The sequence below is a fragment of the Myotis lucifugus genome, unplaced genomic scaffold, assembly GCF_000147115.1.
Source record: "Myotis lucifugus unplaced genomic scaffold, Myoluc2.0 scaffold_74, whole genome shotgun sequence".
Classification (NCBI taxonomy): Eukaryota; Metazoa; Chordata; class Mammalia; order Chiroptera; family Vespertilionidae; genus Myotis; species Myotis lucifugus.
This window is the reverse complement of record NW_005871122.1, coordinates 1,262,931-1,277,031: the sequence shown is the minus strand read 5'-3', so window position 1 is coordinate 1,277,031 and position 14,101 is coordinate 1,262,931. Positions and strand designations below refer to the sequence as shown.

Sequence of the window (14,101 nt, the reverse complement as noted above, 5' to 3'; positions counted from 1 at the left end):
CTAATCTTGCCCTGACCAATGTGGTTCAGTTGGTTAGAATGTCGACCTGTGTGTGCAACGAAGGGTCTCGGGTTCTATTCCCAGTGAGGGCACATACCTAGGTTGCAGATTTAATCTCTCTCTCTCTCTCTCTCTCTCTCTCTCTCCCTCCCTCCCTCCCTCCCTCCCTCCCTCCCTCCCTCCCTCCTTCCTTCCCGCCCCCTCCTCTCCCTAAGCCTTGGATGAGGATTAAAAAAAAAAATGCTAACTTAAACCTAGTAAAATAACTAATATACAAGCCACAGCATGCTTAGAACTCAGAGGATAACCCAAAGCCCTCCTGTCACCCAGGGATTCCACAGGAACTGGCTAAGTCAATTGTGCTCAGGGCTCTGTTGCACTGTGAACTTCTCTGTCTTTCTGTCCTTTGACTCACCCCATGTCACCTAACTAATCTTATTTTTGCCTCAAAGCCAACTTCATTAAACAGTGTTCCTACTCCATACTCACTTTTCTGACCTGCTGACCTTCATTCACTTCATTATGCTCTACAACTAAGCTATCATTCTTTCACTCTAAAAACTACAGCTTACCAAATTTCAAATCACCTGGACTTCTCCCAGCCTCATCTTGCTTGACTTCTCTATAGTTGTGCTATTTAATAGGGTAGCCACTAGCCACAGGTATAAATGTAAATCTAATTCAAGTCAAATAAAGTTAAATTTTCAGTTCCTCAGTCACACTAGCCATTTTATAAGGGCACAATGGGAACACTTGGTTGATAGCTACTATGTCAACAATACAGATTATAAAACACTACCATCATCCCTGTCTAAAACATAAATACTTACAAACTTGTCCCCATATTCCATCTCCCTTCCCCTATATGTTCCATTGCAACACACTCGTCTGGTCCTCCTAATTCATTGACTGCTCCTACCAGTTCTATATAAGTTCCTACTCTTCAATCCAACCCTTTAATGTTGCCATTGTATTGGACTCCTTCCTCACCCTCTCCTGAACTCACAACACATTTTTCATCGCATGCTATCTTCCACACCCATATGCTTCAATCACCATTCTTATATTGATGGCTTCAAAATCCTGCTACCTAGCTCAGTTTCTCATCTGAATTCCAGACTACTTATCAGTCCTTAAATGTATTTTCAACTTCTTAATGAACATTTTTCAGATAAACAAACAAACAAAAAACAAAACACTGTTTGTTCGAAAGCAATATTATCTTCCCCCTACATATTTTGGGGTTTTTTGGATACCGCTATTCTTTCTAAAGGACAGATCAAATGACACGTCCCCTTTGCCCTTAAACCTTCTTCACTGGCTTCATTATAAAGGACATGCTCATTAACTTAATATCTAAGAACCCTCCGGCATATGGTCCCAGACTACCTATTTCCCATTATGCAATAAATATCTAATAGCATGCCTAGATGTGTCCCTCAGAGTGGTAGGTGCTAGAAATATAGAGTAGAACAGAATATGGTAATTGCTTTTATTGAGTATAGTGTCTGGTGACAAAGAAAAAGCAAACAAGCCAAAACCTATACAAATTACCAGCAATAAAGACAGACAGACAGACAGACAGTGAATGATTCCTGGAGGAAGGATGTTGGACCCCAGGTTTGCAGCTAACATTTCAAATAGAGGAACCGGCATTGGATGACAAGCAATCCCTTATAAGGGGCACAAAAAGGTGTGAGAACAAACTGCAGGGGGAGAAGCTAGCAATGTAATCAGAAATGGAATCATTGAAAGCAGTTTTACAATAAGTCAAAAAGTGTTTTCTTTTTCCTAAAACAACATTGAGAGGTAGTAAAGTATCTATAATAATAAAAGCATAATATGCTAATTAGACCGGAAGCCCTTCCAGACAAAGCCAGGGCTGCAAGGGAAGCACAGTCCTGGGTGTCTGCCAGTGGCCAGAGGGAATCCCGGGTCCCGGGTCCCAGGTGCCTGCCAGCAGCCGGAGGGAAGCCCTGGTCCCAGGTGCCAGAGGGAAGCCGGTGCCAGCAACCGGGGGAAGGAAGGCCTACTCTTGCACGAATTTTGTGCACCGGGCCAGGAGTTTATAAGAAGAAAATAAAAATCAAATTTGTACTTTGGAAAACCCAACCAGCAGCAAGTGTGGACTGAAAGAGAAACACAGAGGCAAGAAAATGAGTTTAGGGGCTACGGCAGTTATCCAAATGAACTAAAGGCCTGCATGAATGAAGGGAGAAGATAGGATAATGAGAAGAACATGAAGCAAAATATTTTTACAGAATTCAAAAAGGTGTCTGACTGAATGAAGAAAATGCATGAGGGAACATGTAGAAGATGACCATGGTGTTCTGCTGCATGACAAGCTGCAAAGTGTTATAATTTGATGGGAAAGATGAGGATTTAAAATGCAGGGTGAAAGGCATTTTTAGGCACAAGAAAGATTAATTTGGTTTAGGGAATGTTCAGCTTGAGTTACGTATAATAAATTCAAACCTTACTGGTTTGCTCAGTGGTCAGAACATTGTCCTCGGACTGAAAGGTTGTAAGTTTAATGCTGGTCAAGGGCACATACCTCGGCCGGTCAGGGCAAGTGCAGGAGGCAACCAATCGATGTGTCCCTCTCACATGGATGTTTCTCTCTCTGTGTCTCTCCCCCTCCCTTCTACTCATTCTAAAATCAATGGGGAAAAATGTCCTCAGGTGAGGACTCACAACAAAAAGAAATTCAAATTTTATGTATGGCTCCTTATTATCTCACCTTGTTGCCTCATACGTATCCATTAGGACTCACATTAGCTACCACTTCCTTCAGTAAGTCTTCCCTCCACACCCAAGATTAGGTGAGGAATGCTTCCTACAGGTTTACACACCACATAGGGTTTTCTACCCTAGTAATCATCAGGATGTAATATAAAAATATCAAAATGTAGTAACACTCACTAACCTAGAAGTTCACTAATAGTGAAAAATCTTCTTTATTTTACTCATCACCTTTCCAAAGCTTTAATTCATAATTAAAATCAATATATCTTTGTTGAATGAACTAAGGAGCTAATTTCTGTCCAATCTTCCTTTACATGTTAAATAAATAAGTCACTATCCATCAAATAATAAAGTCCCCCAATCTCCCAGCATCAAAAACTTTAAGAAGTCATTTTCTCTATTCTCCTTTTGATAACTGCTCAATGTGTACTGCTACTTAACAAGAAATAAAAAAATTAAATTCTCATGAGTAAGAATAAAAAAGTCTTTTTCACAATATAAATATGTACACTATCATATTTTATAGGCCTTAGAATGAGATTCAAAAGAATAAAGAATTGTGCAGGGGAACAAAGATAAAACTATCAAAACAATTAGTCATAATTAGTACACATAAACAGAATTTAATAAATTAACTTGGCCATATTGAAACTATCATTATTATTACCAAAGAGAAAAATATCTAGATCCTCCCTTAGAAGAGGATCAGACAAAATATAAACTTTGCTTTAACATCTTTATAATACCTACAGTCAAATCACAGTAGCCTAGGGGATAAATGAGCCTACATTAAAGACGTACTTTATAAAACTGATATGATACCCATCCAAAAAGAGTTACCAGAGCAATATTACGCTTACAATATTACACGCAAAAAATGTCAAGAAACACAGTTAAGGTTGAGGCTCTGCTTAATTTCAGTCCCTAGGGTAAATGTATTAGTGCATCTGTACAAGAAGGTTGATAATTCAATATTCTCTGTGTACTTTCTGACATTTCTGGTCTTCATTTTTCAAATTTATGCACCAAATAAAGAATGTGTCTAGCAACTAGGATAGCTTCCTGCCTAAAGCAAAGTATTTACATGTGTCCTTATAAAGCTATCAGAAAGAAGTTCTTGCTGATATATACAAAATGGTATGGCAGTAGAAATCTTTTATGGGGCAAACAATATATTCTGAATATACCTAAAACACATAACTTTTGACTAAAAGGAAACAACTAACCTTGAACAAGGTCTTCCTTCTACTCACATTTAAAGCTTACAATTTTAAAACAATGTATTGAGGAAGTTATCATGTTTAACACCACTCATATAAGCTATATACCTAAAAATCATTATAAAAGCAAATTTATACTATCTGGGATACATCCAAATTAAGTACCTGAAAGTTTCCTACTATTTTTCCCATGAAGAGTAAAAATTCTAACTGAGCTTAGAATATAAAGTAGATGGGGTGAGGGGTTACTCGTTAATACAGACATCTGTCAGGTATAACACTTAATTTAAAAGATCCATATTTAAATGATCACCATTGTGAATATCTTATTCACAGCTGTAATCCTAGCCTGTAACCAAAAGTCAGAGATATAATACCCTCTCAGTAAATGTTTGGTAAGCCTTAAAACAGCTTAGGAAATTTACAAAGTTTTTCATAAGTTACTGTTAACTTATGAAAAAGTGCCTACCATTTGCAGTTACCTTTTATCTTACAAGTTTATAAAAATGTGCAGTTTCTTCTCAAAATTTATTTAAGACCAAATACAATAAAAATGTAGGTTGTGCGGCATAGTGCCTAACACATAGTAAGTGTTCACGTTCATCAAGGTGGTTGTAGTATAATTATTATTATTTATCCTATGTAAGAAACCAGTCCTATGAATCCAAATCAGAGTGAATACCTAAAATGTGAAGACAACAACCCCCCTCCAAAAACAAAAAAAAGAGAGATCAAGAGAGAGAAAGTGTAATGGGTACTTACTAAGCAGAGATAAAAACACCATCTTAAAGAAAAGTGACGAATGAATGGCTAGATAGTTAGTGATACTACTAGGCTGAAATATTTGAAATTGGCAATATCTGATATATTTAACCTATGAAAATGATAATTTTTTATGATTCAACCTGATCTAAAATGAAGTAGCTTTAATCAAAACAGCAAGCAGCCCTAGCTGGTTTTGCTCAGTGAATAGAGTGGCGGCCTATGGTCTGAAGGGTCCTGGGTTCGATTCCAGTCAAGGGCATATGCCCAAGTTGCGGCTCAGTCCCCAGTAGGGGGCGTACAAGAGGCAGACAATCAATAATTCTCTCTCATTGATGTTTCTATCTCTCTCTCCCTCTCCCTTCCTGTCTGAAATCAATTTTATATATATATATTTTTTTAAGAAGAAAGTGGCAACAACAAAGACCCTAAGGCAGAGCGTACCTTCAGCGGTTCCCCAAATAATAAAAGTCACTTACTTTCTTGTAAAATTCTGATGCTTTCTCTTCAGACTCTTCTACTTTCATTTGATCTGTGCAAATATCTAAAATTCCAAAGACAAGAAATTTTAAACTGCAGTGCTTCTCAAATTCGTTATGACTTTAAAAGTTTAGAAAGAAATAAAAAAGCATCAGAAAGATTTAGAACAGTGCCAGTAATAAAATAAGCAAAATAGAGAAACATATTACAATGTTGGAATGAAGAAGAATTTTCTAAGCATAATAACAAGGCCATAAAACATAAAGGGAAAGACAAACCCTACCACAATTTTAAACTATTAGGCAAAAGGAGGAGGAAGTTCAACTGTAACATACAATACTCAAAGGTTTCTATCATCAGTCCATAAATGTTTTGAAGGAAGGAGATGATATCCAACACAAGATAGGAAAATGGGCCATAGTAATGAACAGAAAGTTAAGAATAACAAAACTAAAAATTGCTAAAACAAATGAATAAATATTTTACTTTCTCTAATGATATGAAAATATAAAATTTTTAATAATAGCAAAGATTAAATAATCCATAATGCCAAACTTGGAGGTGGCACAGAGAAACCAACTTGCCAACATAATAAAAGTATAAATAAGAAACTTCACAGTATAAGCAAATCTATTTCTAGGATTTTGTCTTTAGGAAGGAATAGTGATTAAAATAGTTTACATTAGGCTCTGACTGCTGTGGCTCCATTGAATGAAGCATCCTCCCGTGCACCCACAGGTTATTGGTTCGATTTCTGGTCAGGGCACATGCCCAGGTTGTGAGTTCGATCCTTAGTGGGGGCACATACAGGAGGCAACTGATGGATCAATCGATCTTTCTTTCCTATCTCGGTTTCTCTATCTATCTGTCTATCTTTCTCAGATCACCAAAACATCCTCAGGTCCCCCCCCCCCCAAAAAAAAAGTATATATAGGGTGTCCCAAAAAAATTGTATACACACTTTAACAGCTGATAGCTACCATTGCCTTTATAATTATTCAAAGTGTGTGCATGGATTTCTCATAATGTATTTTATCCCTACTTTTATTTTTTAATGAAAATAATACATGAACATGGCTTTCAAAAACATTGCAGAGGATCTTCTAATGAAAAGTAATAGTGAACCAAATCAACTGCACTGAAAAGTAAACCCCACTCCCTAAATGGGATCTCTTTTAGCCCTTTCTGTTTTAGATTATTCTGGTGCTTAGTTTCTAACTCTAAATAAAATGCTCATACTATTACTTCTTGACATATCTATTTAAGACATTATAGATAACTTCCTGCTATAAAAGAAGGAAACTATGATCCCTATCTAATCCCAATTTTGGTCATTTTACTTTCTAAATTGCTTGGCTCCATAGTACTAAATAAATACTTAAACTTCTGATTCCTGTTACAGAGTGTCTCTTGATTTTCACTGTAATACATGAAGTTATCTGTGCCCCATACTTTCCAATATCTGTCTCCCAAACTGTCCAACCTTATATCTTCTCTCACCTGTTCATATCCACACCATCTGTATTTGTATCGTTTAGTGCATATAAACTTATTCTAAACATTTAATATCAATAAATAAAAAAACATAACTACGTAAATATGTTTCACTTATATAGCCAAATTGTGTTCAAATATTATATTTCCTTCCTATGTCCTCTATTCAGCAAGTGCTAAATGACAAAAACATTAACTCAAGAAAAAAAATGCTCCTAATGTCCAGGAATAAACTTTCTTTTCAGATACTATCCAAAAATCATTCCACATTTTGAAATTTTACTTGAAAGCTTGAATTTTATCATTGGTAACAAATTTTATCATTCATTTTCCTTAAAGATATAAACACTTCAGCAGCAAGTGTGTGCTGCTCTAGCCGATTTGGCTCAGTGGATAGAGCATTGGCCCACAGACTGAAGGGTCCCAGGTTCGATTACACACAACATAGTGAAAAAAGACAAATAATGTCTTAATATTATTATGAAAATAGTTTTAATTATTAGAACCCCTAAAAAGGATATCAGGGACCTCCGTATTCTACAGGCCTGACTATGAGAACAAATAGTCTAGAGCTAATCCAGGGGGTAAGAGACAATAAGATATTTCCATTTAAATAACAGAGGGATACTCACCAACAAATTGACTTAAATCTAAATCTAGTCTTTTTCGGTATGTGAAGTCTGGATCCATCCCATCTCTATGTAATACAATCTGAGATACACACTCATCAATTAATTTGAAGTACTGTTGCCTAAATCAAGAAAAAGAGTGTATATTGAATTCACTAGTGTAATTTTACGTTAAAACAAAATATCTTGATAAGTTTGACTTCAAGTTTAATAATTTACTTTGTATAGTTTCAATAGATGACATAACAGATTTAACATGGGAGTGTCAGTAAATAAAATTACCCTATCACTTTCCTCCTAATGATTTTAAGACACTCTATTTTTATAACTTTTTCGCAAAAATAGTGTGCTTTAAAGATGATTTTCTTATATAAATCAGAATCTTGACTTAGTAGGCAGTAAAAGAGAAAATATTAAGATAACCTGAGATATGTGCTCAAAAGCAGTCCTCAATAAAGATCATCAACCAACCACTCTACCATACTGAAATAGCTACCATTGGTTTGTTTTATTAACATAAATAAAACAAAACAAATTTCTAAAATTTCTCTGGAAAGTTCTTCAAACCATAGAATGTATATGGAACCAAATTAAAAACTGATACTATAAATTATATATAATATCAAATAAATAACTCTTACTCAAAAAAAGCTAGAAAAATTTAGTATAACAATTTTGTCCAAAAAATTAACTAAAATGCCCAAAAAGGTTCATGTTTCATTCCAGTTCAGTCCACTTATGTGTGTAATAAGCTAAAGAACATCCCTTCAAACTCAAGCCAACACATGTGAAAGAAACAGCTAGAATATTTTATAAACAAAACCGAACTAAAGTGATAGGGTGGGCAATATATTCTAATAAGGTACAGTCAGTCAGTCATCCCCAGCTACTCTCCACCCCCATAACTAATTTTTTCCCTCAATGACTTTTTGCATATATTTCCTCTCCAAACTTTCTTTCCCATCTATATGATGGCCTCTCTAGCCACTCAGGCTTTCCTTCCCTGTAAACTGCCCTTACCCAACTTATCCTACACCTCATAAACCATCCATTACATGCAATACATTTTTTTAAAAATTAAATACTTGAGTTCTGGCTAGGAAAGAATTCAGAGCCAAGACTCCAACTATAAGAGAACATTTGTTTGGTAAAATCACAGAGGTAAAGGAAGGGCCCTTAAAGCTTGGGAGGGAGGAAGGTAATGGTAACATGCCTGGGGGTAGAGGGGAAGCCCAGGTGTGCTCTGTGAAGGAGAATACCTGCAATAAGATTTACTACAGCTTAACATTAGCAAAAAGACTATTGCTCATTAATTGTCAAAGTAAAAATGTTCAGGACACTACTTCTGGATACAAATCAAAGCAAGAAGGTATTATCAACTGCTTTCAAAAAATAATCTCTCACTCTCTAATATTTTAGCCATAATCACATTTACACTTAAGGTACATAAATTGCACACATATTTGTATCTATCACATTTGAAGATTTAGATGATGCACTTCCATTCCTTTTTACTCATTCAATGCTATCCTAATGCTGTTTCAATAATGAAAATATTTTAATTAAAACCATAATCTACTTATGTCATTGAAAGAAAAAATCATTTCAGTAAATATTTTCCCTCCTCCACATGCCCAATCATGAGCTCGTTTATGATATTGCTGAAATTTTGTGTAAAAACTCTTTCAGCAAGGCTATATTAGCAGAGAATAATGTACATCTGATTTCCAGAAATGTAAATTGAGAAAATAATCTCTATGACTGATATCAGTAAGTTAGTGTATGTCAGAGGAATATGGAAAAATCTTAATTAAGAGATTAACACAATTTCATTATATACTGATAAAAAGCCCTATTAGAATATATTTTAAAATCATATTCACTTTCTCTGTAATATTTTTACAGAATATCAGAAATTATCTCCTACGCACATTCAACTAGCATAGTATTCTGCACATGGTAAGCCACTAATTTTTGTTGCAGAACTGAATTTGATCTCCTCCTCCACTTTCCAATTATCTGAGTTTGATTTTTCTTGGTTGGCAGGGACATCCTTGGTATACCTTCTCCAATCAAAATCCCTTACAATAAAATGTCCTTATGTTCTAAATGTGGAAGTGAAGAAATATTCTAATTTTCTTATCTACTTACTAGTGTCCCAGTGCACAGATTCATGCATATTGAAAGGAAAGTAATTAGAAGAAATATTTTAATATCACTATTTGCCCTTTTTCTATAATAAAAGTGTCAACCAAATTCATGATCGACAATGACAGATCGAAACACAGGCATGTGACTGGCGCCAACGAGAGCTTTATATGTATCTCAAATGCCCAAGTCAACTTAGCCTTTTATATATATAGAATAAACTTGTTTAATTAGACCTGCTTGCTGATTTAGCTAAACTTTTTCCAGCCCAGTGAGGCACCCCAACTTCTCTTTCAGGTAATTGTCAGCAACACAGCAGTAAATATCAACACAAAGCAGATTATTATTGTATATCACGCAGGGAGGACAAAGAGTAAAACATTTAACTGTGGCAGTGTTTGACTATATTCTGCACAGTGAGAAAACCTGAAGTCATTTTCAAAGTCCACCATTTCTTCTTTTCAGTTGGGTCAAGTTTCTAAGCTTTCTAAATCTCCATTTCCAGCTAATGAAAAGAAAATAGGATTCCACTGAGTCTCCTACCTACCTACTCCAGGACTTCTGTGAGGATCAAATGAGATGAGGCACGTGAAAACACTTCACAGACATTTGGTTACAGTGTAAAATGTTTGCACCTGGCTACAAAGCAAGTCAGGTTCCTGGGCTGAAGAAACTCCATAGAGGCTAGTCACTAGGTAGAGGAAACTGGGCATTGCTATGTGACATCATTACCTGGCGTCCTCAGCAACCATTTCTGGGCTGAGCTGGGCTGGGCTGGGCTGCACTGTGGGTCTCATTTTGCACCATGGGACCTTGGCAGGGGTGGCTGTGATTTGGTGGGGTGTTGCTCCGGAGTGGTGGCGGGGCCTGTGTCAAACTTGGGGGAAGCTGAGTGTTGGTTTGTCGGCGCCAGGTCCATGGTGCTGTTTATTTTTAAATGACCAGTGCGTGTCATGGCAGCTCCTGCATTGAGTGTCTGCCCCCTGGTGGTCAGTGCACGTCATAGCTACCAATCGGACAGATGGACACTTACCCTTATATATATTCTTTTAAATGAGATTACTTTGTATTCTGAAATCCATTTATTTGGCACCAACTCTATTCATTAAAAAACTAAATGAATTGTTTATTTCAATTAAACTATTTCATAAAAATAGTTTAAAATAATCAATAAACAAAATATGTTCAGATAATGAAACACTTCTGAAAGGTAAAATCTAGGTCCATCTGAGATAGTGATACCAAAACGAAGGTAATACCAACAAGATTCATAGAATTGTACACCAAAAAGAGTCAATTTTACTGTATGTAAATAAAAAAAATGAATGTATGACAAAAATTCTATGTAAATGGACATAATTCTAACTTAATCTTGTGATAAATGCATAACCTCTTTATAAGAACAAAAATAACACACCCAGAGGACAGGACCTAAATGAGACATTTCTAGCAAATCCTTCAAGACTTAATTTCTAGCAAATCCGTCAAGACTCACAGTATTTGAGAATGCAATTTCAGCAAAGCTATAATTGATGGCAACATAAATAGTTTTACATTGGAAGATCTCAACTTCCCTCATAAAATAGTAATAAAAGCAAAAAGAGGAGACTGAGAACATTTATTGAGCATACACCAGGTGCCAGGTATTTGGCTAGGAGTTTTACCCATGTTACTGTATTTCATTTTCATAGCAACCCAGGCAGATTAGGTGCTAATGTCCACATATAGTTACATATAAGTAAGGTATAAACAGGATAAACAATGTGTTAATAAGGTTAAGATGGTTAGGACATCAATGATTAAAAGTCATTTGTCTTGCTTTTCTAATACATTAGCAACGTGAATTAAACCTATAGTATTAAGGCACTGTCTACCTACTTAATAAAAGCATCATTTAAGTGCTCTTCATGTAACTTATAAAAAGAAACTCATCAACATTTCTGCCGCCTAAACACTAACCAGAAAATATTATCCATCACATGATAAACTAGTAATTTGTTGCTAGTTTGCATTTTTATTCAGATGAAAAGCTGTAAACAAGACTCCACTGGAGCTTAAAAAAATAATAGTAATATCATTTTACCATCATCCATCTAAGTACGTGCCCAGAGGAAACACCACATTCTAGAAATGAGTATTATGATTAAAAAAAAAAAAACTTAAAATTATTTGCTTGCCCAAATCAAACATTGGGTGAATTTCACAATTAACAGAATTTTATCAGTAAAATAAAACATCAGAATATAGCTTCCTCTTACCTTATAAAACAATCATTGCGAATGAGTAAAAGATGCTGAAGAATAGAAATAAAATATTTCTCTGCTCTAGTTTCCTTAACTGTGTTCCACACCATGTTGTAAACATCATATGCTTCAGTAAATTGATTAAGGAATATGTGGATTTATTTATCCTCTACACTGAACTGAAATAATATGACAGAATCTGCTCTGTAGGACTTCTAAAGATTATTGTGTATCTCACCCTAAAATAGGCATCATGCATACCAACATGTAATCAAACAGGGTTAGTTAGAATTGAGAGTAGAGGGAATTGTGTGTAAATGACAACCCAACACTTCTTCGCTTCTCCTCTACAATTCAACCAATCTCCCTCTCTAGAGCCAAGATGCTGCTGGAAGCCAGTACAATAGGCAGCTGGCTGTGATTACCGTATTGGGTCTGGGAGAAGCCCCAGTGATGGACAGGAACCTGGCAGATCTCTGAGACAACAAAACATCTGCAGACCCACAGAGTTCACAAGGGCCCATATGAGTATGTACCCAGGATGTAGGGCAGGAGCTAACCAGCAGGCTATGGTCCCCTAATTCCTACTGCTGGAAACATCAGAGTAGGGGAGGTACCAAACATAAAAAGAAGAACCAACAGATTATACACAAAAACATAAGACACTAGTCTAACAGAATTCACTTGTATATTGTAACATCCATTTACTTATGTGTGTACTCATAAAAATCACACATTAAGTAAAATATAATAAAAGTTTATACAATTATCCTTCTCATTCACAAAGGTTTGAATTTATATTGTTTACCAGTATTAAGAAGTTTACTATTTTATGGGATAAAGGTTGGTTGGTTAGGGTTTAGCAGTAATTTTACATATCTGAATAGATTTTAGAATAAAAGGATATTCAAGTTCAGCCTTAATATCTTGCAGACGATGAGAGAACTCAATCAAGTCTTCTTCCTTATGCTCATCAAAAACTTTAAGTTGGATATCTAGGCCATCATTCTTAATGCATTTTAAATTCTAGAGATAACAAATAGAAACTATGATAAACTTTTCATCCATAATGCAAAAAATTAAATAAAAACATAAACAATAAACCAATCACTCAATTTGATTTATAACATTCAAACATTTAAAGTGTTACTCAAAAATCTTATCGTCTAGTTTTAAAAAATAAATTTTAATATTCAAGCCTTCTTTTCCCACAGAGAAATTATTCTTGAAGGTAATTTACTTACATTTCCCCCTACTCAAGTACTCCTCTAATTTAAATATTAATAAGGAGACTGCACAGCACTTACTGGCAATATCTCTTTCAATCCACAACGCATAAATTCATTTCTGATGTGAAGCCGGAAGTCCAGATCATCAGGAGATGTAATAAGGGCATTGATGAGCTGCATACATGCTACCTGCAATATATTACACAGACAGAGTTAGACTTGTATTCCAACATTTAAAAAAAGAGTAACAGAACTAAAACATCAAGGTTTTGTTCCAAGTACTATCAAATATATTATTTCACAGGAGAATCTATAAAAGCAATAATGCTTATGTAAAATACTTTAGTCAACTATAAATTATATAAGAATTATAGTTTCAGTGGAGTTCTTAGTTTTTCAGGTAGTAAGAGATCCTTGTGGGAGAGCAGAGGTGGGGAAACATTAGGCATTGGCACTATTCCACAGAAAACTTTACCCTAACCAAAGTTAATGTCTAGTCCAAAAAATGTCACTTCATACACATATAACATAAACTGTACACATCCTTGTTGAAAAACTATAAATCTCAAATAAATGGCTAACACATAAAATAGGATAATAAGATCATTTTCCATCATCAAGAGAGATCTTAAGTCCCAAAGACTTCAAAGTCAATAAGTGTCCTGAATCTGGTTGATGGGGTTGTTATCATCAAAAATATATTAGGAACACCACACAATTAATTACTAAAAGTTAATTTACCAGGCAATGGTTCTTACCCTTTGGCAAAAATTCAAAATTACTGTCACAACAAAAGCATAAAGAAATAATATAACTAACATTATTTTTTAGTATATACTTAAATGATAAAAAATAAAATTTCACTTCATGTTTAACACTCCAACTTTCAACCTCTCCATTTTTTAAAATCCTGGCCTGAAATATATGGTTTATCATCCTAAATCCATATAATGGAAGCAAGAGAGATTGTCTCTAGAGAAGCAAAAGTATGCTTTGCTGTTATTTTTTCTAAGTCTACATTCAACTAAAGTCTAGCAAGAATGACAGGCCTACTGATCAATGTTTAACTTCATGCTGTTCCCTAAATTGTCCTTTCTTTTTCCCTTAAGGCAAGGTTTATATGAATTTAAAATGCCATTTTTAGATTAAGA

At 35.1% G+C, this 14,101-nt stretch overlaps 1 protein-coding gene across 2 annotated transcripts in view; it reads right to left on the bottom strand.

Annotated features, from left to right (window-relative positions):
- Nucleotides 1–14,101, bottom strand: part of DIAPH3 (diaphanous related formin 3) — a 511,880-nt gene that overhangs the window by 320,078 nt on the left and 177,701 nt on the right. For both annotated transcript variants that reach the window (XM_006090522.3, XM_023755349.1), the window contains 5 exons: nt 13,029–13,139; nt 12,629–12,747; nt 11,737–11,853; nt 7,334–7,452; nt 5,207–5,271 (listed from right to left, as the gene is read on the bottom strand). In XM_006090522.3, the coding sequence (XP_006090584.1) occupies nt 5,207–5,271; nt 7,334–7,452; nt 11,737–11,853; nt 12,629–12,747; nt 13,029–13,139 (531 nt within the window). The remainder of the gene's footprint in view (nt 1–5,206; nt 5,272–7,333; nt 7,453–11,736; nt 11,854–12,628; nt 12,748–13,028; nt 13,140–14,101) is intronic.